At 44.0% G+C, this 27,990-nt stretch overlaps 1 protein-coding gene across 1 annotated transcript in view; it reads left to right on the top strand.

Annotated features, from left to right (window-relative positions):
• The window catches only part of tube1 (tubulin, epsilon 1), a 156,361-nt gene that overhangs the window by 70,996 nt on the left and 57,375 nt on the right, over positions 1–27,990 (top strand). The window contains exon 6 of the mRNA XM_037686049.1: positions 11,938–12,078. Coding sequence (XP_037541977.1) covers positions 11,938–12,078 — 141 coding nt within the window. The remainder of the gene's footprint in view (positions 1–11,937; positions 12,079–27,990) is intronic.

Here is a 27,990-nt window from a genome sequence, read left to right as displayed (position 1 = left end):
GAGAAGCTGAGATCGGACGGAGCGTGCAATTTCTGGTTAAACAGATTAAACTTCCCTCACATATTTCCTCTGTAAGATAAATCTCAATTTACTCTTAAACTCACCTCTCTCGCATAAATCAGTGCAGATATTTTTAGAAATATCTGAAGCAAAGTCCTCAAATCACCGCCGAGTGATTTGAAGTTCATTATTTGTGAAACTGTCTGTTATTATTTTCATATTTTGCCAAATTAATGTAAATGTTTGATGTTAAACTTTGATTCTGAAAATAAATGATTCCATTCATTTGATGGGTCAAAGGTAATAACGTCTCTTGTTCGCATTCCTTTAAATTCAATGCACGGCATTACACAGTCAGAAAGATGAAGAACTCGTGAAAAGTATGCATAAATATATATCCATATATTTGTCATACAACAAGTGACACGTACCTCACGTAACTCACTACAGCCCCCACCACACTGCCACGCAGCTTAGCTAGAAACTGTAATATCAACAGCCGCCTAGTACAAGGTCACTTCATAAAAGCAAATATACGCAGACTTATAAAACCTAAGGTGGAGGAAATCATCACACATCTAAAAATTGGTAAGTGACCTTTTTATATTAACATAAATGTATTTAAATAACTTTTGAAGACCAACAGGTACAGTTCAAACTGGCAGCCCAGACAGAAAACAGAAATCTCCACACTCAAGTTGATGTGAGTAGATGGACACACAAAGACTTTCTCTCTGACGATAATGTGACAGGTCAAGGATGTTTTTCATTTACTACAGTAACATGTGTGTGGATCATAGTGCCGTTGTGTCTGGAGCAGAGACAGACTGGAGCCTGGTCGCCTAGATAGACAGAACGACTGCCAGTGTCGTCTGACCTTGTTTTTTATTTTCTAGCAAAATTTAGTACTATTACAGGTGAAAGTGCCTTAAATCAATGAGGAAACTCGAACACGTCTGTGAAATTGAACCAACCAGGGTAAAAGTATTTGGGGAATATTGTGATAAATATATTAGTAGATTAGAAACAGTTATAATGGCATATTTCTATCAAAGTTAATGGTTCTCGGCAGAGAACCTTCATTATATATTAGTTATTTAACAAAAGTATTCAACTTAAAATACAAAGGGATAAATCTAAGGTGTAGACTGACAAACATTAAATATAAATACACTAGTTGTATAAAACAATTCTTATGAGAGTCCCTTAAAGACAGAAGGATGATTTAAGATGGGGAAGACTATTCCAGTTTAGAGAAAACATTTTAAATAACTGATTGATGGGGAGGAGAAATTATCTAACTTGATATGAATGTTATTTGAACAATCTAGTAAACAAAAAATATATATATGAATGTTATGGTGTAATGATATGATAAATAAGATTGACATATCTAATAAGTATTAGACATATGGTAATTTTGTTATTAACCTTGTGGTGTCCACTAGAACAGGGATAACCATGATATTTGTGCCTTTGTTATCTGTAGGATGAGAGAGTTTGCAGGCCGTCATGACATGAACCATCATGATTTAACCTTGTATTATTAGATTGGATCATGTGCGCATAATTAATCTTCCATGGGCCATTTTTATCTGTGTAAATACAAGATCATGTTTTGCTGTTTTTACTTGTGTTTCTGATTTTTATAATATTTATCTTCAAATTAAATTGTTTTTGTTATTGACATACATGTGTAATGATCAATGCTATGAAACTTCACCAGAGGTAAAATGCTGAGGTGTTATTTTTATTAAATAAAATTGTAGGGTCTGTTGGGGTGTGGGCAGCTCTCATCTGAACTCAGGAGGGGAGAAGAGTAGAAAATTATATTTATATTATGATTAACACATGCATGTTAGGATTTGAGGCGCAGGGCCTCCTTAACAAAGTTAGGCCTCTTTTGCTGGGGACGTCTGGTGACCTAAAAGGTATTTGCCTGGTTAAATAGAAGTCATGTTCAAACGCACACATGTGCGCACGCACGCACGCACGCACGCACGCACGCACACACACACACACACACACACAGAGAGAATGCTTAATATTTTACAGAGATGGAATGACATCATCTTTTCAGACAAACACTATATGTCAAAATGTACCCCAGTGAAGATTAACCTTCAAGTAATTGACAGATACATGGATCCACCTTTAAATTATGGACAGTTTTAAATGGTAATACAAGCCGACATTAACTATGGGATTTAACAGAATGTATTGAAGGAGTCATGATGAGAGCTGGGATTATCCCACAGCAAGTGCCCTGCAGTTTTAAGATATAGTCTTAGTGTTAAATTAAAGAAATACAGATTAAAGTTGGTAATTTTATGTTTTCAAAAGAGTAATTTTCACTTCACTGGTGCCTGTCCTTAAAAAAAATTACTGGTTAAACAAAGATTATGTTTGAGGATTATTTAATTGATGTGATTTGTATATCTTGAACAATACTAACCCTTCACAGGTCTCTGGAGCGGTGCTGAACTAAAATAACTACTGTGAATGCTTTTTAGAATTGTTAACTATACATTGCTTCAGCAAGGATGGATGGATGTATACCCCCCCCCCCACCCCCATTTTTCTCTCTATAGGAGATGTCATGAGGAGATTGAGAACCTAAACTGTAAACTGGGCAGATGGGACAATCAGTGAGGTATCAAAGTGTTATGGATGACTGAATCAATCAACCTTTATTTATACAGGTAAATCCCATTGAGCCTCGAGGACTCATTTACAAGAGAGACCTGATTTCAACAAAGAAAGATGACAACAATGGACAACAGCAACAACAATAAAGCAGTTATAAAAACTCATACTAGTTTTTTTTTTTTTTTTTTTTAACAAATAGGATGGCTAAAAGGAAAAAGGTAACAAAACCAAAAAAACTACTAGATTCCGAGACAAATGAATGAATAAATGAATACAAGTAAATAAAGATAATCAGGAAAGACACAATTCATGATTTTAAGTAATGACTATTGATTTTTCTATAATGTAGATAAGCTAAATTTTAGAGGTTGTTTTGGATGATAAATTAGGCTGGAATATTGTATATGATATAAGGAGCAAAAACTTTGCTATATATTTAACTTCTAAATCACTTAAAATGTTCAGTGACAGAGTTACAGGCAGATTAAATCAAATCTATAGATGTGTTTTTATATCGGGTAAGAATTGTGCAAGTGCTAACAGAGTTGGAATACACTAGTTTTACTTATTTTTCACTATTTTTACTTATTTTTATTATTCTTTAACAGATACTAACAGAAAATATATAATAATTAATTTTAATAACTACTAACATGATTCAAGGCATAGCATTTTAGAGTGATGTTGCATAATACTAATCAATGACTTGTGAAGTTTGGTGCATGGAGAAGAAGAGAAAAACTAAGTGTTGCTGATAAAATGCTAAATGATAGTGATGACTTAATTCAGAAAAACTTGACAGGAATAGGATGAGGGGTAGAAGGATGGACTCTGTCTGGCTGGTTGCCAGCAGGGTGTTGTGCTGTTTTGTGTTTGTTTCTTATCACCTGTTCAGGTTATCTAAGCTGTAGAAGATCTGGGAAAGATGAACACAGGGATCACCTGTGAGTTTGTGATCAACGTTCCCAGAGAGGTGTCAGATGAGTATGAACCTGCAATATGAACCACTGACTTACCAATAATGAATGATACTTGATAATTATATATTGATAATGAAAATTATAGAAATTTAGATAGATGACTGGAGTTTTGTGATATTGTGAGAGAAGGATGTTTGTTCTTTTTTCCTGATAATGCAGCTTCAAACGAGTCGCTGACAGAGAGGTTGAGAGTCCAATGACAGGGGTTTGAAGGATGGATGCTGGACAGATGTCCGAGGAAATGCCCCTGATGAGGGGGAATGGAGTGGAGTGCCAGGGGAAATGTCACCGGTTCTACTCCCTGAGCTGAGAACATCACACATCAAATGAGGGTGTTATCATTTATCAAATGTAGGCGGTGAGTCTGGCGGAGTTGGGATGCTCACTGTGTGGAACGAGGTCAACCCACAATCCATTGAGTCAAAGAGTGACTTCTCATATTTCATGAGAACTTGGCGGAGTTTATCCCTTTCTTCGTCAGTTGTCAGGGTGTCGGCTTGGGCGACCACCTGTTCAATCTGTGAAGCGATTGCTAAGGGTTCTTGATGTTTGGGGAACTCCAGTGAGTCCCTTTCTGTGTCGTCAGACCTGTCTATAGGTAAGACACTATACGTTTGAGGTCCTTTATCAACATCATTGGTTGAGAAGAGAGCTATGGCCTGTGTTGGTTTCGTGAACCAAACTGGACCAGTCTCTTGACTCGATACCAGGTTGTCTGGGAGTCCTCCCAGAAATGGAATGCCAAGTTCAAAATCATGAAAATCTGTGGATATCAACCATCCTAGCCTTGTGTTTCTCGGGATCAGTACCTCCTCTGTGCCTGTGTTACACACAGCAACAGATGTGGTTCTGGAGTCGAGGCTCACTTAGCTTGCTTCCTCAATGGACAGTCCTAGTTTGAAAAACGTAGGAGATGGTTGAAAGTACGCCTGTTTAAGGCTAGTAGCTTATCCCGCCACGATGTGGACTCGTACCATTAGGTTTGTTACCTGAGGTGGTACTAAGGTGTTTTGGTTGCTAGAAACCTGGCAGACCTCTGGAATGGTCTGTCCAGCCGTAAGGTTTGCTGTGTCTAACACAGGAGGATCCTTTTTTGCTCGTTTTAGTGACCACAGTACATTGTGGCTGGTGTCCACTCGGACACCTAATCTTACCAAGATGTCAGAGCCTATGTAGGTTGCATGTGGTAAGTCTTGGACCACGAGGAATTAGTGGACCAGTTCCCGTTGGTTCCAGCTCAGTTTCAGGTTAATGACTCCTTTCGCAGTCATCACTCGTGAACTGTTGGGATACAATGGAAAGCGGAAAGCTTTCTCGATCAGAACTGGACCCTAATGTTTCTTAACCAATGTTTCGTAGAAAGCTTGGTTAATTGCTGATTTATCTGTCCACAGCGACAGTACAGCATCTTCGGTGTGGGATCCTTGGATCTCTACACCTTTAACTACCAACGGTAGGTAGTATCCAGTGGGCTTTGACTGTCTCAGCTCGCAGAGGACGCTTTCTTGTTCAGTCAGAGTTGGGTTCACCGGTTGGGTCTCTTCGGTTTCACATGCTTTTAAAGGCTTAGTTACCGGAACTGTGTTCTCTGTTGAGAGGTCCTCGGTGCCTTCTGCGGTGCCTGCTGTTGGGCAGTCTGTGACTGTCTCAGGAGGCATGAGTATTGGCAGGGGTTTGCTCACTCTGGCCCACATTGTCTGTTCACCATAATCTATAATCGCCTCAAAGGGATTTATAAAATCCTGGCCGATCAAAAATGGGAATGAGTCAACCGTAGACACATGTACCGGGTGGTATAGTGTCATCTCGCCAACCTGCTTGTGAACCATAGCTATAGCTGTTAGGGTTATCCTCGTCTCTGTGAGGCCCTGCAGTTCTATAGCACGTTCTATGAGAGGTATTTCCCTGTGAACACCGTTAGCGGCGGTCTTGAGCTCCTCGAACAGTTTGGCTGACATAATAGTTATGTCGGCTCCACCGTCCAGTAGGGCTTTCATGTGTGAGGACCCCTTCAAGTGTGATCAACAGGTAAGTTTTTTAGCGACCCCTTTTCTGATCAGGTTACACAGGAACCTTGTAGGTTTTGGCCAACGTTTCTGCTTACGTTTACCTTTGCCTGTGTAATCCCGGTTTGTCCGAATCATTGGTGCAATTGCTGCTGCTCCTGAGAGTTCGGTTTTTGACGGGCCTCCGTCATTGATGTATGAGATCCCCCGCTCTCTGTGTGTTGAGGGGCTCTCATTGTTTGTAACAACAAGGTCCTGGTGGCTGTCCGTGACAGCAGCAACGTTGTTGTTTGTGTCATCCTGATTTATCTGAACCGTTAGCTCAGCTGTTGCTATTTCTAAGGTTTCAGTTTGTGACGGGTCACCGTCGGTGACGTGTGAATGTACCCCCCCCTTTTTCTGGTGAGGGCCTGTCAGAGTTTACAACAACAACGTCATGGTGACTGTCTGTGACAGCAGTAACGGTGTTGTTTGTGTGTTCTGACTCATCAGCAATGATATTGCCACACAACGCGTCAGGTTGTTTGTCCGTGGTAACACCTTTCAACATTTCCAAGAACCGACGCATACTCTCTGTCTCCTCCGAGCTCAGAGGTCTGGGGCTCTCTTTCTGGACCCGCTGCTGTTTCTTTTTTGTCTCAGCCTCTTCAGGCTGACGTGGAGGGGGAGCAGGTCCCTTCCTCTGGGGTTCCCAGTGGGATCCCTGGTTGTATGGGTCACCTTTGGTGCCATACTTTTTACCCTTAGGGCATGCGCCCCTCTTCTGGCACATTTGTTCATCCTCTGGTTTCTTGGGAAACCATTTAGGATCCTGTCTGGACCAGGGGGCACTCATCTGTTGTGGTTTGGCTGCTGGCAAATCTCGTTTCCTCTCGCCTTTTTTGGGAGGGGGAGCTAAAGCTCTCGTCCCTTCCAATTCTAATGACTGGGCAGGAATCCTCTCACCTGGGAACACCTCAATGGGTGTTTTGGCCTGTGAACGGGCTTCAAAGCCATTCACAGCACAATTTTTTATCTCACTGATGGTTTTTTCTTTGAAATTAGCCATCATTTGCACTGACATCCTTATGTCAGGGTGGAGATTTTTGCTGAAAACGAACTTAAAGCTTCCTCCTCGTCCATGCCGGTGTCGTTCCTGTAACCAAAATAAGCCTGCAATATTCTGGAATAATATGCACTTGGGTGCTCATTCTTACCTTTCATGACCTTGTCGGCGGCTGGATATCCGCCATGTCCCGCGCAAGGGGTATACTCTTTCATAAGAGCGGCACATAACAGGCGGTAATCCTTTCTTGTGGCATCAGGTTGACGCTCTATGAAGGAAAACACCATCCTGGCTGAAGTGAGCCTGATTAAACCTACTTTATCCTCAACTGTAGCGTTGGGATAGCTTCTTAATTGGAAGTCAAGGTCGTGCAGATAGGCCTTAGTGTCGGTCGAACCCAACGGCCCCGGCTCAAAGCGTTGGACATACTTCGCAATTTTATGCAATTCCGCTATTGAGAGCAGAGGCTGAGGAATTGTTGTTGTTGGAACAAAATAATCACGTGGAGGTGATTCACCAGACTCAAGTTGAGGTGGCAGAAGGGGATTATGTGTAGGAGGTACTGCAAAATCCTTCTGAGGTGGTAGTGGATGACCTGGACTCTGACCCAGTTCGTCTTTGAGTTCCAGACATCCTTGCCCCTCGTCAGAGATTTTATTTGTGGCTGTGGGAAGTTTTGTCTCACAGGCTGCTAAGCGTTCACGTGATGTATGTCACTCACTTTGTAAATGCACGCCTTGTTGGACTAACGCCGCTTTTTCCAATCTGCACTCGTCCAGAGCTTTTGACGTGAGCTGCAACTGTTGGTGCAGAACATCATTGTCTGAACACAGTGCTTCGTACTTAATCACTCCTTCACATAGCTTTTCCTCATATGAATCTGCTTGTAACAACAGCTGAGCTTGTGAGACCTCTTTTTCACGTTTCAATTCATTTTCCCAGGTCTCTTTATCAAACTTAAACTGTGCCATGAGGTTTAGATACTCCTCACGTGTTGTTTTGCGGTCCTCTGTCTCACATTTCAACCTTATTGCAAGGTCTTCTGCCTTGTTGGCCTCAATATAAAATTTAGCTTTCAGTAAGAGTGCTATTTTAGCTAGTTGTTCATAGCCTGACTTTTTTATGGCTGCAGAAGTTACACTGTCTGCAACTTCCTTCAGCTCGTCCAATAACTCTGTTGAGGTCATGCTGTCCACCTGTTCACCATATGGATATAAGGAATCTGTGATCAGCCTCGTTAGGGCTGTCTCAAGCCAGTCCTTTTTATCACATAGAGCAACATTATCAATCAACCTTTATTTAGACAGGTAAATCCCATTGAGCCTCGGGGACTCATTTACAAGAGAGACCTGATTTCAACAAAGGAAGATGACAACAATGGACAATAGCAACAACAATAAACAATTATAAAAAGTCATACTGCAGGGTTGTTTTTTTTTTTTTTTTTACAAATAGGATGGCTAAAAGGAAAAGGTAACAACAACAAAAAAAAAGCTAGATTCTAAGGCGAATGTAGAAACCTAAAAACAGGAACATGTCTGCATTGGTCCCTGCCAGGGACCAATGTTAAATGTTAAAATGTCTGTTAAATCTGCCATGTTTATCCACTGTTCAGCAAAACCTATCTGGTTAAACCGTCGCAATCTTAGAGTTTTTCAACAGGTAAACGTTTGTATTTAAGTGAGCAGTGAGTCTCACACACTATTTTAGCTCTGGGTTTCATCAACAGTACTGTTATAAGCCAATTTTCAATAAATGGGCCCCTATGTTCAGGCCTTACCCCATAAATATTGTAAGTAAACGCTTCCTGTGGCAGTGTTACCTAATATGAGCTTATTCTAACAGATACAAGAGCCAGGCTATGTCAGTGTTTATTTACTCAAATGCACTTAAAATTAATAAGCCTGCAATATTTTCTAAAAAGTCTGACAGCAACTTTGTAGTTTTAAATGCTCTCAAGCATTTTATTTGACCCGAATTTGCTATTTAAACAGTACACATAAACCAGGCGTGATTAACAAAAAAAAAATTATAATGAAATGAGTGCGCATCTTTCTTTCTGGAAAACTGTTATACTCTTTTTCAACAGCAGGTGGCAGTGTAAGCTTACTTTAACCGGTAGGAGTCACTGACGACTTCCTATGAACCTTACTGTTGACATCCGGTTGTAAGCCGTTAGTTACGATGTAGCAACGGTCGGACACGGTTCAAATCAGCATTTATGGACGGATTTAAAGCTTTTAACGTGGCGTCGCTTTACAAGCACGCTCTTTCTGCATGTACTCATGAGTTTAGGAACGCATGTCAGGGCTTTATTCAGCTTTTTTAAACACAAAGGAAGACTCCGTTAAAACGAGCTTCATTTCCCGGTTCACGTGACTTCACAGACACGTGAACATCGGGGGTGGGCTTTTCGCACTGATACCAGAGTGAGTGGACGTGCACGGTGTTACGTCACTAGCTTCTCAGCGAATCAGAACGTCCCCGTGTGTGTGTGGTCATTGGTAGTGCATGGTGGTAGTCGGGGGCGTGGCTTCGCTTTGACGGGGTGCTGGCTGGTCGGCCTGATGTGACATTCGCGGTGGGGGTGCTGTGTGGGGGGGTGCATGGGTGGCATGCCGGGGCCTCTCTGGGCCTGTGGTGTGGGGCTGTAGGGATAGCCTGATCATTGGTGCGCTGGGCCGGCCTTCCTCAGCTGCTGCTCTGGCCCCCGGCCAGGGGCCGGCTTGCGGTCAATGTCGGGTGGGTGGGGCACATGGACGGCCCAACAGAGGCTCTGTTGGGCTGTCTCTGTGTGCCTGTTTATGTCTCGGGTTGGGTTTTAGGTGGTCCCCTCTCTTGGATCAATTTTGGCCCTCCATTTAATGTGGGGTCAACTTCCCCCTGTCGTGCTCCCCTCCGGTGGTGCCCCCCCCCCCCTGCAACCGGTGCATTGTCGGCTCTCAGCAGATGGGGGTGGGGTGTGTGGGCCCGCCCTGGTGGCTGCCTGCCGGGGCCTGGGTGCCCTGGCTTTGTTGGGCCTCTGATGGGGGGTGGTATGACCTCTGGGCTTGGTCTCCATGGCCGGATCTACTCTGGAGGGGCGGGTTGCGGGCGGGGCCTGTGGACTCGTCACTGCAACCTCCTGGGGTTTCTGCATTGTGGTTACTGGGGATCACCCGGGGCTTCCCTTTTCTTCTCTCTCTGGGGGGTGCAGGTGTCCCTGTTGGCTGACTCCCGGAGTTCCGGGCTTGTGGACCGCTGTGTGTCTGTGGTTCCGGTTTTCCCTGTGTTGCCATTGTGTCCTGGGGGACGGGTCTGTGGGTCCCCACATCCACTATTGAACATTTTTATGGAGAAACCTTATACTGACAAGCATGCTTACACAGGTGTTTAGATCCAGGTGTTTATCAGATACACACTCAGTTGGGTTGTGGTGGCTACTACATATATCTTGTATTACTGTGTACTGTATAAAATACTTTCTAATGATGTTATAAGTATCATTATATATGTTGTTTGTTGTTGTGGTTGCTCGATTTTGTCTTGTTTTTGTTAGTTTTTTTCCACAGGTCTAGAGGCAGACTTCAATGATGTTGATTTGTGTTCTCTTTATCCCTCTCTCCTCTATTCCTATCTCCTTCTTTACCTTTTAACCCTTCTCTCACTTTTCTGCTTTATCTTCTTTGTTTTTCATCCCCATGTCCTTTACATCTGAAACAAGCCCAAAGCAAATTCTAATAAAATTTAATTTATATATCAAGTGGAGCATTAAGGCCAGCCATAATGCTCTGCTTGTGAAAGTAAATCTTTTGGGCATCACTTTGACACTCAGACAATAATTCCAAGTGTCACAATGCTGGACAGGGGGTGGGGGGGGGGTGTATTATTCATTATTTTAAAGATTACTCCCCACCTCCCCTAGTTATCTTGTGCTATTTATGAGTTTTTAGAACTACTGATAACTAAAATGTTGGACTTAAAAAAAAAAAAAAAATTGTCTCCAAATAAATTTTTTTTTTGAGAGAGAGCTTAGAGCGATGTGCATTCCTGTGACATGGGATGCAATTCTCTGCAGGCATGCGTTTCTCAGCATAACACAAGCCTGTGGTTTCTGACTGCTAACGTGAGCTAGCATTACTGGCTCTATGCAACTCACGGGTGCTCGCCTGGCTAGTTAATGGTTTTTCAAAGGCACAGAGTCGAACTTCCAGATCAGACAGCCTCTCCTCCAGAACCAGCACATGAGAACATTTGTTACATGTATCATTATCTTCAAAGGAAGTATGCTATCTGGCACAATGGCCCGAAGCCCTGTTAAGCTAAGGCTAGCGAGAACTAGCAGATCTCAATACACTGATAAAACTAAAAGTCCTGAAAGATAAAGACCACGGTGGAATAAGTACAAAGTTAGCGTGATCAAGCGATGTGGATCCAATGCAGACAGTCTCTCAGCGGTCATATACCATTTAAAACAAGGGTGACTCGCCAGATTGATAGCTTTGTGTTAGTTAGTGGTTAGCGCAGCACCGTAGGGTCACGTAGCTCAAAGAAAACACTTAAAATAAAGCGTAAAACCAACAAACGACCAGCATACGACACTAACAAACAGTTTAAAGAAAAGAAGAAAACAGTTCATAGTACGTACGAATCGTGTAACGTGTTATTTCTCTCCAAGCAACCAGAATTTCCACTTTCACCCCCTTTCCATCTGCACAAACAAGCACATATTAACAGTTTTAACAGTTTACTTACAGTGCAAGAAGTTAACAATCTGCCGAAGGAGATGTTTCTCTGTCGCTGGCGTTGCATGCCTGCATCCCACTCCGCCACCGCAACCAAAGAACAGTTTAAAAAGAGTGCGTAAGATGAGCATATCCGCTTAGAGGGCGTATCCAAATTACACTGGCAGTTTAAAACGAGCACGCCACATATGGTGTGCTGACCCACAGCGGGTCTGTTGTTTTTGACAGTGGAGGGGGTCGGTCAGTGCCGTACCTTAGCGGCTTGGGTAAGGGTCCGCCCCGGAGGGGTGATTGCTTGATCCGTAAGGTGGACCTGAGCGGTCTGGGGGTGGGTCCGGTTCGGAGTCCACTGCTATCTGTGAAGCATTTCATTACATTGTTGACCTTGTGTTGATTTTGCATATGACCAATAAATCTAACCTAACCTAAAGGGGAATAAATTGAAACAATTTCACTCAAACTTGTTTTTTAAAAGATTTTTAATCCCATGTAAACATGTTCTTTACTTTGTGTTCTTTAATCGTGGACTTTAGATTGGATCAGATGTTCAGCGACGCCTTCAGTAAAGACCACCAGCTGATCCGAGCCAATCCAAAACACAACCTCTATTTGGCTTGTGCGCTTATGTTGAGGGGCAATGTGCAGGTCTCTGATCTCCGCAGGAACATCGAAAGGTCAGAGAACCATCCCCTTTACACACACACACACACACACACACTAAAGGGCACCTGCATACTCCATCCAAAGTGGCAAAATCGATTCTCATTGATGTAGTTGCATGATGAAAATTGTATCATTTTGTTCTCAGAGTACGTCCGCTCATCCCTACTCAACACATGGCCCAGGCCAAATTTTTCTCACAGGCCTATGCGCCAGGTGTTGTGTGATTGGTCAGGAGTTTATGGGCGAGTTCGTCAATGCAGAAATGCACTCATTCATATGTATGACTCTTCAAACACACTAAATTTGTCAAATGGTCAAAAACTCTTCGATAGAGATTGGGCAGACTGTGTATGGAGGAGGTGTAGGTGAGGGACCAGACAAAGTGCAGCCCAAAGACCCCGATGACGAGACAAATAAATGGACCTAGTGTTCCCTTGACTCGACGTGGGTCACCTGGGCCCCACTCTGGAGCCAGGCCTGTAGGTGGGGCACGCCGACGAGCGCCTGGTGGCCGGGCTTTTACCCATGGAGCTCGGCCGGGCACAGCCCAAAGAGGAGACGTGGGTCCCCCTTCCCATGGGCTCACCACCTGTGGGAGGGGCCAAAGGGGTCGGGTGCAATGTGGGATGGGTGGTGGCCGAGGGCGAGGACCCTGGCGGTCTGATCCTCGGCTACAGAAGCTGGCTATTGGGACATGGAATGTCACCTCACTGGTGGGGAAGGAGCCTGAGCTGGTGTGTGAGGCTGAGAGGTTCTGGCTAGAAATAGTCGGACTCACCTCTACGCATGGCTCGGGCTCTGGAACCAGTTTCCTTGAAAGGGGCTGGACACTCTTCCACTCTGGAGTTGCCCCTGGTGAGAGGCGCTGAGCAGGAGTGGGCATACTTATTGCCCTCCAACTTGGTGCCTGTGTGTTGGTGTTCACCCCAGTGAAGAGAGGGTGGCCTCCCTCCGCCTACGTGTGGGGGGACGGGTTCTGACTGTCATTTGTGCTTATGTACCAAATGGCAGTTCAGATTATTCACACTTTCTGGAGTCCTTGGAGGGGGTACTGGAAAGTGCACCTCCTGGGGACTCCCTTGTTCTACTGGGGGACTTCAATGCTCATGTGGGCAATGACGGTGAGACCTGGTGGGGTGTGGTTGGGAAGAACGGCCCCCCTGATCTGAACCAGAGTGGTGTTCTGTTGTTGGACTTCTGTGCTCGTCATGGATTGTCAATAACGAACACCTTGTTCAAGCATAAGGGTGTCCATATGTGCTCTTGGCACCAGGACACCCTAAGCCGCAGTTCGATGATCGTCTTTGTCATTGTCTCATCTGATCTGCGGCCACATGTCTTGGACACTCGTGTGAAGAGAGGGGCAGAGCTGTCCACTGATCACTACCTGGTGGTGAGTTGGCTCCGATGGTGGGGGAGGATGTCGGTCAGACCTGGCAGACCCAAATGTATTGTGAGGGTTTGCTGGGAACGTCTGGCAGAGTCTCCTGTGAGATGGAGTTTTAACTCCCACCTCCGGGAGAACTTTGAACATGTTCCGAGGGAGGTGGGGGACATTGAGTCTGAGTGGACCATGTTTTGTGCCTCTTGTCGAGGCGGCTTACCGGAGCTGCGGCCGCAAGGTTGTCGGTGCCTGTCGAGGCGGCAACCCTCGAACCCGATGGTGGACACCCTCAGTGAGGGATGCTGTCAGGCTGAAGAAGGAGTTCTATCGGGCCTTTTTGGCCTGTGGGACCCCGGAAGCAGCTGATGGGTACCGGCACTCCAAGCGACATGCGGCTCGCGTGGTCGCTGACGCAAAAACTCGGGCATGGGAGGAGTTCGGCGAGGCCATGGAGAACAACGTCCGCACGGCTTCGAGGCGATTCTGGTCCGCCATCCGGCATCTCAGGGAGGGAAAGTGGTACACCACCAACACTGTTTATAGTGGGAGTGGTGTGCTGCTGACCTCAACTCGGGATGTTGTGGGTCGGTGGGCGGAATACTTTGAAGACCTCAATCCCACCGGCACATCTTCCACTGAGGAAGCGGAGCCTGGGGACTCTGGGTCGGGCCCTCCAATCTCTGGTGCTGAGGTCACCGAGGTGGTTAAAAAGCTCCTCAGTGGCAGGGCCCCAGGGGTGGATGAGATTCGCCCAGAGTTTCTTAAGGCTCTGGATGTTGTAGGGTTATGTGGACTTACGCGACTCTGCAATATTGCGTGGACATCGGGGGAAGTTCCCCTGGATTGGCAGACCGGGGTGGTGGTCCCCCTATTCAAAAAGGGGGACCGTAGAGTGTGTTCCAACTACAGGGGAATCACACTTTTAAGCTTCCCTGGTAAGGTCTATTTGGGGGTTCTGGAGACGAGGGTCCATCGGATAGTCGAACCTCGGATTCAGGAGGAGCAGTGCGGTTTTCGTCCTGGCCGTGGAACACTGGACCAGCTCTACACTCTCAGCAGGGTCCTGGAAGGTGCGTGGGAGTTTGCCCAACCAGTCTACATGTGCTTTGTGGACTTGGAAAAGGCGTTCGACCGCGTCCCTCGGGGGACCCTGTGGGGGGTACTCTGGGAGTATGGGGTACCGGGCCCTTTGATAGGGCTGTTAGGTCCCTGTATTACCGGTTTCAGAGCCTGGTCCGTATCGCCGGCAGTAAGTCGGGCTTGTTCCCGGTGAGAGTTGGACTCCGCCAAGGTTGCCCTTTGTCACCGATTCTGTTCATAACTTTTATGGACAGAATTTCTAGGCGCAGCCAAGGTGTTGAGGGGATCTGTTTTGGTGGCCTTAGGATTGCGTCTCTGCTTTTTGCAGATGATGTGGTCTTATTGGCTTCATCAGATTGTGATCTACAGCTTTCCCTGGAGCGGTTCGCAGCCGAATGTGACGTGGCCGGGATGAAGATCAGTTCCTCCAAATCCGAGGCCATGGTCTTGAGCCGGAAAAGGGTAGAGTGCCCTCTCCGGGTCAGGGAGGAGGTCCTACCCCAAGTGGAGGAGTTCAAGTATCTTGGGATCTTGTTCACGAATGAGGGAAAAATGGAGCGTGAGATCGATAGGCGGATAGGTGCAGCGTCTGCAGTGAAGCAGGCGCTGTACAGGTCTGTCGTGGTGAAGAGAGAGCTGAGTCAAAAGGCAAAGCTCTCAATTTACCGATCGATCTAAGTTCCTACCCTCATCTATGGTCACGAGCTTTGGGTTGTGATTGAAAGAATGAGATCTCGGATACAAGCGGCCAAAATGAGTTTTCTCTGCAGGGTGTCTGGGCTCTCCCTTAGAGACAGGGTGAGAAGCTCGATCATCCGGGAGGGACTCAGAGTGGAGTCGCTGCTTCTCCACGTCGAGAGGAGCCAGTTGAGGTGGCTTGGGCATCTGATTAGGATGCCTTCTGGACGCCTCCCTGGTGAGGTGTTCCGGACACGTCCCACCGGAAGGAGGCCCAGAGGAAGACCCAGGACACGCTGGAGGGACTATGTTTCTCGGCTGGCCTGGGAACACCTCGGGATTTCCCCGGTAGAGCTGGCCCAAGTGGCTGGGGAGAGGGAAGTCTGGACCTCCCTACTTAGGCTGCTACCCCCGCGACCCGACCCCGGATAAGCGGAAGAAAATAGATGGATGGATGGATGGATGGTGTATGAAGGAGTCTGTCTGCTGAAAGTGTGGCACTCTCTTCATCATAGATTTGTGGTCAGACGTTGGATGTAGGGATGGAGTGGATACTCTGGCTGAAAGAAACCTGCTCTGTAACGTAAACTGCAGTGGGAGGGTTTTCCCAGGAGCTCTGTGTCTGTGTCTCATACACTATGACAAGTGTGTGGAAAAACATTAATATCCTGCAACCACGTGACCACGAGTTGACTGTTCAGCTTCGAATGGGGTATGCCGGGACCTTAAGACAGGCTATGAGTTTATTTTAGTTTAGTTTGAGTTTAATTTAGGTGAATAGTCCTTGTTTAGCGCTTGTAACACTGGAGGTAAATTAACTGGCATTTGTAAATAAAATGTAAAGCACAGCTCGGTAAGGTGTCTGCACTGATGAAGCTGAACAGTGTCACAGCTATTCTTTTTTTTGTGTTGTTGTTTGTTTGTTTTTCCTTTCTTTTTCTTTTTTATTTATTTTTTATTATTTTCTCCTTTACGTTTGTCTGTTACCACATCACTTTATCATTCTTTTTTCTTCATTACGACCCAACAAACATTTACACACAAGCACACCAAAAAAACTTCCTTTCATCTCAAACCAGCCAGTCAAAGCAGATACCATACCATACCATATCATTTTATTTATAGAGCACTTAAAATAGCTACAAGGCCAACCAAAGTGCTGTACAGGCAGAACAACAGACAACACACGAAGCAATATCCAAAATGACGTAAATCAAAAATATAAAAAAAATAATAAAGACATAAAATCGATGCAGATAAATATGATGACAAACCAGTGTGGATCGTACATGTTCAAAACACAGATCATCTAGTGTTGAAAGCTACTGAATAGTAGTGAGTTTTTAAATGGGATTTGAAAACCAAGAGGGAGGGGGCCTGTCTGACAAACAGAGGTAACTCATTCCAAAGTCTTGTTCCTGCGACAGAGAAGGCCCTGTCACCTCTGCGCTTAAGACGAGTTCCTGGAACTGTGAGGAGCAATTGGGCCGCTGACCTCAGGGAACGTGGTGGGACATACAGTTGTAGCAGATCAGAGAGATGGGGGGGGGGGGGGGGGCCTCAAAACTGTTCAGCGATTTCTAGACATACAGGAGTATTTTGAATTGGATTCTAAGGTGAACTGGTAGCCAGTGCAGTGAGGCCAAAACTGGTGTAATGTGCTCTCTTTTACCTGTACTGGTTAAAAATCGGGCTGCTGCATTCTGGACCAGTTGTAGTCATGCAATGGAGGTCTGACTGATACCAAACAGGAGTGAATTGCAGTAATCAAGCCTAGATGTAATGAATGCATGTATTACTTTCTCCAGGTTATTTTTGGACAATATGGGCTTCAGTTTAGACAGCCGCCTCAGATGGAAGAAACATGATTTAACAATCATGTTTACATGATTGTTAAGTTTCAGGGAAAGGTCCATTATCACGCCCAGATTAGTGACTCTTTGTTTTTCTGACAGGGTTAGAGTGGAGAGGTCGATGCAGTGGTTTGTGATCGTGTCATTGGGAGGGAACAACATGACTTCAGACTTCATTTCATTGAAACTTAAGAAGTTTAAATCCATCCAGTCCCTGATGTCAGCCAGGTAATCGAGCAGATGTTGAATAGAGCATGTACCATTGTGTCTTAGGGGGAAATAAATTTGACAGTCGTTGTTGGGTATTTTTTCTGACCTATAAAGGAATAAATTCACACAAGACAAACGAGGATGAGTTGTAGCGCTCAGATGCTTTGCGAAGGGGAGTCACGCAAAACTGACTATGTCTTAGTGAGCTCCGAAGCCAGGCTGTCTCAGTGTGCTATTTATTGAAGCAGCAGAGAAAAACAATAAGTCAGTTTCACATGAACACAGTCTTATCAGCGATGACGGTCAGCACATTCAGGAGATTGTGTCTGAACGAACAGTTTCCTTATAAACGTCCACTTGATGTGATTCAGAACTTTCTCGCACACAGCAAGATATAAACCGAACCTGAATAAACCTTTTGTTCTGTACATGCAGAAACAGTTTTTAAAATAATGAGATAGAAGCTGTCTAAAATGATAAGATAGAAAACCTCTAACATTCCCTCCTGTTTATCATTTTAGACTAAAAAAATCAAAAAAGAAAAAAAAAGTTGAGCTCTTTATGAACTCGCAAAATCAAAAACAGAAATAAGAACACAAAAAACACATTTTTTTTTAAATACTGGTAGGGCTGGAAAGAAGAGCAGACATATCATCTTAGTACTTTTTGTTACACATTTTCAGTACAAGAGTCTAAGTGCATCTTTTACACAGCATTGTCACAGTTTGGGCTCTCATCGTCATCTGGGTCATCTTAGCTTGATGCAAATTGATAAGAATACCTGTAAAAGCTTTCATCATTATGTGTTTCAACAGTGGTGCAATACAGGAGAAAAATACACAAAATAGAAACAATACTGCAAAAATTGGAGTAAGAATTTTGAAGAGGAGATGCCACTAAGGTCCGGAGGTGTACCGTGACCACAACTCGAAAGGCTCTTCTCCTTTGGTCCCGCTCTCAACATATCTCTTAAGGTTGTTCAGGTCGTGCAGTGCGTCGTGGATGTCTCCTCCGGAACCTGATTGGTCTGGTACATAGGTAAAGCATGTCTCACCAATGATTTTGCACACGCCTCCTTGTGATACAGTCAGCAGATCGAGGATGATTCGGTTCTGTAGGATCATTGTCTCATGGTGCTCAGCTCATTCTGGGTTCCATTTGCCAGTTTGTAGGTGTCATTGATAAGGCGGAGGAGGGCATACCTGTTGATTTCAACATGAGCTCGTATTTCACCAACTCCTACCCATAGAAAGAGTCCTTGGAAGAACTTTTCTCCTCCGTTCCAGACCTTGAATTCCCATGGGACGCCGGTGTTGGTGGTAAGCCCTCCCCACCTGGTCACTTCTGGCATTGGAGAGCGTCTCATCCTGCGAATTGGAGGTGTTGGTGCTTTCCTTAGCACGATCATCGAGTTGGAAAGGGGGACCAAAGCACAAAGCCCCCCCCCCACCCCCAATCAGGTGGTAACGCTGTAAAGGCTCTGTGTCCACATAAGACAACACACGAGAGCCTTTGTCACCTGGTACTGCAATGCTGCAGTGGGTGGTCTTCTGGCGTCCTCTCGTTAGTAGGCTGATGTTGAAGGTCCGTTGGTGAAGGAGGTCTGTGCAATCGGCGACATCGTCTAATTCAGTGCAATAGTGTCCGGGGATCCCCTGAATACTGGCATAATAGCCTGCTTTGCAAAAAACACGATTCAGGTAATTAGGTTTACCTTTGTGTGACCGGTCAATATCACAGAAGGTATATGTAAGAGTTTTTTCATGTTATCATTTTAAACTGCTTTATGACTCCTGTACTTCTGTGCATACAAAGCAAAAAGTTTCTGATACTATCAGTCCACATCCGAGTTGATAGTTATTCCCTGTATTTACATAAGCTGTTTTTACTTAGAACTGTTTGTTAAAAACCAAACATGTCAAAACGTATCAACTAGTATTCTAGCAGTGTCATTGTTTTTCTCCTCACCCTTAAACTGATACAGATGATTTCAACTGATACAGATGGTGTCAGAAACTCATTACAATAAGCATTTAATCAACTGAACCTGTACAAGATGTTTTGTTCTGATCAAAGAGTGTTTCCAAGCCAAACACTTATGTGTCACTCTTACCAAATAAAATCCAGTTCTAACAGCAAGGCTTTGGAGTTCACCTCTGGTTCCAGACCAGAGGTGGATTTCTCTCCCTGCAAGGAGCGTTGGCCAAAAACCTTACTCTGTCCTGTGTGGTGTTTTCTTTTTTCTGTTGGGTACGAGAGAAAATACCTAACATTTCTTGGTGCCGTGACCCTATTTCCAACATATCTGTTTGCTGATTGGGCTGAGGAGAGACACACTGAAACCGTGCATGGCAGGTCACCTAAGCGACCTGAAAGGAAAGCCCCAGGAGGTGTTGTTCTTCGCTGGGCCAGTGATTATAGGTCTGCCTTCGTCCATCAGCGGCGGATTGACGGAGTCTGAACTTGCACCGAGCCACAAGGAGCAGAGTGAGTAAAAGCAAAAGTTCGTCGTAACGTTTTGTTTTTTTGGAAGGAAAGATGAATATATTTTTTAAGTTCTATCTTTCCGGATGAGACCTTTAAATTCTAACAATAAGTGAGACTCCGAATCAAAAACTTTAAAACTTCTACCAAAAGTGAGATTCCGCAGGAAAAAGAAAAAAAAAGTAAATGAAACAGAGTAATGTTGTGTATGCTGTTCAGTGCCAGGAGGGCTGTGATCAGTCTAACCACTGGCCAAAAGGATGGCCCAGCACAGAAGATCAACATCATCAGGCCAGGACTCTGCGGTCTACACTCATCTCCAGGCCAGCAGTCACTCTTTCAGGGATGAAGATGTGCACATCCTGGATAGAGAGGAACGATGGTTTGAGAGAGGAGTAAAGGAGGCCATCTTTGTGAAAAGAAATCGTCCATCGTTAAACAGGGGTGGAGGCCTACGTGTTCAATTGTCCCCCTCTTACAATGCTGTGATTGCTAGTATCACTCAGCCCTCTGTGAACAGTAAACAGCCATCAGTGTGCTAATGATCCATTGTTAGGCTGATGGTCCTTCTTGAGCATGTGATCAGCTGGTTTTGGTTGTCAGGAGCAAAACTGGTTGATCCACTCTGAGAAGGTGCTATTTAAGAGACTGAGCTGAATACAGCTCCTCAGACTGAGGAAGTCTCTCGGATGAGAGACGAAACGTTTCTACATTTTTTTGTTGTTTTGCTTTGTTGGTTTTTTTTGTTGTTTTTTTTTAATGTCCAGAGGACCAGATTTAACTTTTTTAGATTTTTCTACCTAGATTATTGAGCATGCATCAGGATAAATGAAACAGTTTTTAAACTGAAAGTAAATAGTGATAAACTCGAGTGAGGAAGGAAAGATATATATTTATTTTAAACTCTATCTTTCCGGATGTGTCAAGACCTTTAAAAAATTCTAACAATAAGTGAGACTCCGTGCTGAGCTATAAAATGTTTTTGTGTGAGTGAAACGCTGCTTAGGAGGAAGACAGATCTGGCAGGTCTGTTTAAACCTCCATTAGGACTTTTTTTTAAATTTTTTTTTATTTAGGTGCTTTCGGGATTAGATGCTGAAAAATTTATATAGGGATTTATACCTATAGAAGGGCATTCCAAACTATTTTTCCATTCCTAACTTTAAGTTAGATTTACATGGCAAAATATAGTTTGGTTCAATTGTCTGTTGTCCCTGTAGACGAGCGACTTGAGGTTTGGTTTTTTGTTTTCCCCCTAAATGTTTTTGGAGTCTATGGCGAGACTCAACTTAAGGATTCCCCCCCCCCCCCCCCCCGAATAGGATTGTTCAAGTAGGTTCGGCTTGAGCGTTGTGAGACCAATGTAGGTTATGGTACTTTGGGTAGCATTAATCTACATTGACTCCTCAAAGATTGAAGTTTAACAAATGAACTACATGTTGGCATAGTTAAAGTCCTTTTAGTCTCCAACTAAAGTACACAAAAAATTCATTCTTGCTGGGGGTGTTCAGAAACAATACCAAAAACCAATTAAACGATGTCTCAACATCGACAAAAGTAGTGATTAAGCAACCAGAAAAACAACGTTTCAACATCGACAAAAGTAGTGATTAAGCAACTAGAAAAAGACGTTTCGGTGCGTCATTCACTCTGACTGTCGGATTCGATCACGTTATCGCGTCTGAGTTGTTATCTTAACACTTGATTAAGCTTAAACTTATTAAGTTTCTGCTTGGACGACCTTTTTCCCACTAGGTCTGAGTTTGTGAGATCTTTGTCTCCTGTGGAGTTATTGAATGCCTTGTGTAGTTTAACCTGGTTTTGATGTACCCATTTAACCATTGGCTCTCTTTGGCCTTTGCTGATTTTGATCAGATAGACAACTAGAGACAGTTTGTCTGTTATCAGGTGGGGTCCAGTCCACCTGAGCATCAGTTTGCGGGCGAGAGTTCCGGTCCCGGACTCTCTTTTCCCGGTTGTGGGGGCGAACGTGTAGTACCAGACCCTATCTCCCACTTGGAGTTCCTCGTGAGAGGCCTTTTGGTCATAGTATGCCTTTCGTCCTTCAGCGGATTTTTCCAGGTTTTTCTGGGCAAACGCAAAGGTTTTATTAAGGTGTTCCTCCAAATCATTCATGTATTGTTGTGTGGTGTAGGCTGTTGCCATGGCGGCATCGCCTGGTTGATACAACAGGTGTAGAGGGAGCGTCATTTGTCGACCCGTCATCATCTCGAAGGGAGAAATGCCAGTCGACGTGTGTGTAGTGGCCCTTATGGCCATGTAGTGAACTAGACCGAAGGTCAAAACCTTGACCTAAGGACCATATGGGACATAACTTGTCATTTCATTGATTTGCATCCAGAAATACAGGTTGACCCATCCTGAGACTTTCTTTCTTGAATTAATCAAGTAAAAAAGGACAATTCTCTATGATCATTACTATTTTACAAATGTTTTGATAATCAAAATGTGTTTTAGTTCAAACCATTTTTAAATGTTGAAGTGAACTAATCATTTTTATTAACTGTGAAACGGTAATAATGATTCTTAATCCTCATTCAAAGAAGAAATCAGGTTAATATGCATTGTCTGATTTTCTGTCTTCAATGAGCGAAGTTGTAAGTGTGTCGAAGTTCAAGTTTCGGTCAACTGAAAGTTTACTGAATAGAAATGTCATGTTTAACTTTTACAGCAAGATACTGGAGAATTGGCTCCACGAAGTCCGGTTTCTTCATAATATCTTTCTGTCTGTTCCTAAACAATCTTAATCTTTTTCCTTGACTTTTCATAACACCTTACATCACAAAACACACGTCTGTTCTGGTCCATCGACCAATCAGAGGCTCCCAAATGAACCGGAAGTAGAGCCCTTTAAATGTTGACACTTCCTAGTTCAGTTCAGAAGGAGTTCAGCTCAGTCTTGAAGCTGCAGTAAGCTCAGTCTTGAAGATGGAGTAGCAGTTCCAGAGAGTTTGGAGTTCCAGAGAGTTCGGAGTTCCAGAATGCAGAATGCTTGAATTCAGGATGCTGCTGAAAGAGAATCAAGCTGAACCAGAGACGATTTGGGAATTATGAACTTCTGTTTGGATAACCTCACGACTCCAGAGGTTTTTAGCTGTTCTCACGGAGACGCTGAAAGAGTTGAAAGGAGAGCTCTACACCAACGCTGAAACTATCGTCTGCAAGGTAAAAAGTTCGATCTCAACCAAGCGTACCGTTGGGCCAAGCTGATTTCCAAAGGAGCGTGCTGTTCTGGTTAAAACAGACAAACTCCCTCACCCATCTCTCTGTAGATAAACTTCATCTTTCCATCTTTAAACTCTCCTATCTGCTAGCAAATTAATCCAGATGTTTTTCAGAAATGTCTGTGGTGAAGCAACGGAAAATCATGGCCGTATGGTTTTCCTGGTTGTAAAGCTGATTAATTATGTCGTTATTCTCAATTCTTGCCAATTAATGTAAATGTGTGATGTGTTAAACTTGATTCTGTTAATAAATGACCGCATTCATTTTGATGGGTCAAAGATAATTAACGTCTCACGTCCACATTTTATTACATTCAATGCACGTACATTATACAGTCCAGAAAAATGAAAGAATCCGTTTTAACAGTATGAATATATCTCATCCGTATGTTCTACTACAACTGGTGGCCCGTTACGTGTTCATAAATGGACTGGTATTCGTGTAAAATTGAATATCATGTTGGCATGAAAAAATTGCAGATTCTGCTGTGAAGGAAAAAGTGCAGATTGTAGCTGTGTTGAAACGCAGCGTGCTGAGCTGCGGCGCTTGGAGAAAACACTGCATGTTTACGCTGTGATGCTTTAAAAGCTGAAATTGTGAGTCAATATGTCTGTTTAAAAGCTGAATTGTACGTCTGTTATGTGTAACTAAAGCTGGGTTTGTGTGGAAACGCTTTATTCTGTTAAACTGTGGTCCAGACGTGACTCTGGTCCGGCTTGTTTTGACAAGTTCGAACGAGTTTGTTTTAAATGGTTTAAAAGACGTTTTGCCACGGAGCGCCGCCTCCGTTAAAGCTCAGAGTTGATTCGCTACAATTTTTAACAGAAAATGGTGCATTTTGACAGTTTAAAAGACGAAAAGTTGACGGACTTATTTCAGGCTAAGACTAACATGCTAGTTGGGAAAACGCTGCGTGATTGGTTGAATTCAGCTGCTGTGGAGCGCTCTGATTCGCTGAGAAGTGAGTGACGTGCCTACGTCATTTCCTCTCACCCCGTTGTTGCTCTGTCATTGGTAGATTCAGTCACGTGTCCCGGAAATGAAAACTCGTTTTCATAGGGATTTTCAATCTGTTTTTTAAAGCTGAAATACGTTTTAAAGTTGATTCTGATCCGCTGCTACGCTTTTTCGAAGCCTAATTGTTAAAATTTTGCCATGTTTGAGTTTAAAATCCGTCACTAAATGGTGTTTTTTGGACAACGCTAGCCGATGCTAATTTTAAGCTAACAGCTAACGACCGGATGTCACCAGATGCCACAGGAAGTCATAGCGACTCCTACTGGACAACACTAACAGTGTCTGAGTTAAAATAAATAGGGTTATACTCCCCTCTCCTGGGAAACTTGATATCACAGTTTCACTTCGCTTCTAGGTGACTTTGAGTGAAATTAGACGTGCTTAGACGCATTTGATGAGTTAATAAACGTTTTTCAAGCTGAATTTTTACTGTTATCTTACATTTAAAAAGTGAAAGGTATTTATGCAGAAAGGCATTTACCAACACATTTTTATTCACTGGTAATTCCTTAAGAAAAAGGTGCAAAATAAAAAATTAGAAACTTTTTAAAAAAAGATACAGTTACAGATATTCACAGAGTTGATAAAGTTTACTCATTTGCTAAAAGATAATGCACGTTTAATTGCTAAATCACTAAATAAGAGTAAATATCAGAAAAAGAGACTTTTTCTGATTTTATTTTAACACCTAAAACATTAAATTCTCCTATTTAATCTTTAAATAGAAGAAAATGGCAGAAGAAGAAGAAGAGGTTAACCCTTTCAACTCCCAACCACGTGATGATATCATTTTGGGAGCTTTACATATTTTAACAAATTCAATTATTGGTAAGCAAATAGAGCAATTAGAACAACTTGATGAACTTCAAAGAGAGGAAGAGCTGAGAAGTCTGGCAGAAGGAGCCTCAGTGTCAGAGAGTAAAAAGTCAGGCCAGGAACGGTTAGCAAAAATCTCTCTGCTTCTTAAAGTGGAATTGGATGAACAGTTTGAACGCAATGTCATGCTGTCTAGAACACATGAGAGGGAGCTCTCAGATATTCGGGCGTCATTACAAGCTCAATCTTATGACAAGATTAGTGAAAAAGACCGTCAGTACCAAGCTGCGTGTTCAGATAATGAACAGCTACAACAAGAGTTGCAGCTCGCAAAAATAGAGCTGGAAAAACGCAGAGTGGATAAAGAGGTATTTTTGGAAAAACATATGCATTTACAAGGTGAATTTCAAACATCACAGGAACGCTTAAAAGTATGTGAGCAGCAACTAAGAGCGGCAACAAATAAAAGTAATGACGAGGCGCAAGGTTGTCTGGAATCCAGAGAAGACCGTGAACAGAGTCCGGATCATCAACCAAAACCTCCAAAAATCTATTACTCACCTCGTGCTTTTAAGCCCATCCAAACACCTACACATATGGGTAGAGAAACACCCCCACTACCAACCACGCAAGTGAGACCGTTGATACTTTCTCCTTCAATGGATGATTTGCAAAAAATCTCAAAATATGTACAACGCTTTGTACCTGGACCGATGGGTTCATCTGTAACAAAAGCGTACCTCAGAGATCTTGAGTTCAGATTGAGATCTTATCCTAATGCTACGGTTGAAGATAAGATCAGTCTGATAAGGCTCACTTCAGACAGAGAGGTGTTCACCTTCATTGAGCGTCTACCTGATGCAACGAGAAAGGATTACAACCTTCTGTGTGAAGCTTTGATCAGAGAGTACGACTCCTGCACGGGACCTGCTGGTTTCCCAGCCGCAGACAAGGTCACGCAGGGCAAAACTGAACATCCAAAAGTTTATTACAAAAGAATCTTCCAAGCTTATTTCGGTAACAGAAATGAAACCGGGATGGAAGAAGAAGAAGGTTTTAAATTTGTTTTCAGCAAAAATCTCCACTGATTTTAAAACATCATTACAAATGATGGCAAATTTCAGAGAAAAATCCATCAGTGAGATTAAACAGTGTGCTGTGAATGTGTTCGAGGCATGTTCTCATGCTAAGACGCCCATAGAAGTGTTTCCTGGTGTAAAGGTTAAACCCCACTCCCTAGAACTGGAAGGAAGGCGTGCGTCGCCACCTCCTCCTAAAAAGGGCGAGAAAAAGCAGTCTTTTCAAACTAACAAACCACGTAATGAAGGTACACGCTGGGACAAAAAGGCTCCTCTTTCAGAGGATGAACGTGATTATCGTAAATGGGATGTGCATAGGACGCAAAGATATGGGAACAGAGAGGACCCATATTATCAGGGGACGTCCGGAAAGGAACCCCCAAAAGACGTACCTAGCCGCCTCCCACCTCGGACGAAACGTACCGAGGCGAAAAAATCACACAGGTTCCAGAAAAAAGGCCCTACACCTCTGAGCTCGGAAGAGACAGAAAAATTACGCGAAATGTTAGAAGATTTGAAACGCACTGACAAGGGAAGCCGACCAGGAGCACTATGCAGTAATGTAATCCCTATTACATCTGAGGGCGCGAATGACAACATTACAGATGTCGGTGGAACACACCAAGACATTGCTGTTGTTGCCTCAAACAACCCCTCATCGGAAAAAGGGGGGGTAAACACACACACAAACGATGACGAGTCATCGCAAGCTGAACACGCAGAAACAGCTACTGCTGTGCTGACGGTTCAGACAAACCAAGATTACACAGATAAGGCTGAACGCGTGAAGAAGCGTCAGAAAAAACCCAAGAGGTTTCTGTGTAACTTTATCAGAAGGGGGGCCGCCAAAAAGGCGTACCTGTCAGTGACACTCGAAGGTGTCCTCACACACGAAGCACTTCTGGACGGTGGGGCAGACATAACAATTATGTCAGCTAAACTGTTCGAGGAGCTGAGGACAGCCGCTGCCGGTGTTAACAGGATAATACCTCTCTCTGATTGTGCTATAGAAATGCAGGGTCTCTCAGAGAAGAGAACAACCCTGACAGCTATAGCAATGGTTCACATGCAGATTGGCAAAATGACACTGTACCACCCGGTACACGTGTCTCGTGTTGACTCATTCCCATTTTTGGTTGGCCAGGATTTTATAAATCGCTTCGACGCGATTATAGATTATGGTGATCAAACGATGTGGACAAAAGTGAGCAAACCACTGCCAATAGATACGCCTCCGGAGTGTAACACAGACTGCCCAACAGCAGGTACCGCGGAAGGCGCAAAGGACTCCTCAGCCGAGGACACGAGCCCGGTGAGTACTCCTCTGACACCATGTGAAACCAAAGAGACCCACCAAGTGGTCCAAACTCTGACCCAACAAGACAGCCTCCTCTGTGAGCTGGAGCAGTCAGAGTCCACCAAACACTACTTACCACTTGTAGTTAAAGGTGTAGAGATCCAAGGGTCCCACACCAACGATGCTGTTCTGTCTCTGTGGACAGATAAATCAGCAATTAACCGAGCTTTCTACGAATCCTTGGTTCACAAACACGTTGGTCTAGAACTAATTCAAAAAGCTTTCCGCTTTCCATTAGTTCCCAATAGTTCACAGGTAATGACCGCAGAAGGAGTCATTAACCTAAAACTGAACTGGAACCAACGAGAACTGGTTCACCCATTTCTCGTTATCCAAAACTTACCACATGCATCCTACATAGGCTCTGACATTTTGGTAAGGTTGGGTGTCCGCGTGGACACCATCAAAAAGGTGCTGTGGTCCCTAAAACCAGCCACAAAGGATCCTCCTGTGCTAGACACAGCAAACCTTAAAGCTGGGCAGACCATTCCAGAGGCCTGCCAGGTTGCTAGCAACCAAACCACCACAGTACCACCTCAGGTGACTAACCTAATGGTGCGAAGCCACATCATAGCTGGACAAGCTATTAGCCATAAACAGGCATATTTTCAACCCTCTCCTGCATTTTTCAACTTGGGACTGTCCGTGGAAGCCACGAACCAAGTGAGTCTTGACTCCAGGACCACATCTATTGCTGTGTGTAACACAGGCATGGATGA

This window comes from Nematolebias whitei, chromosome 12, assembly GCF_014905685.2.
Source record: "Nematolebias whitei isolate Nwh7 chromosome 12, NemWhi1, whole genome shotgun sequence".
Classification (NCBI taxonomy): domain Eukaryota; kingdom Metazoa; phylum Chordata; class Actinopteri; order Cyprinodontiformes; family Rivulidae; genus Nematolebias; species Nematolebias whitei.
Note: the sequence above shows the minus strand (reverse complement) of the source record. Positions and strands in the feature narration are given on the sequence as shown.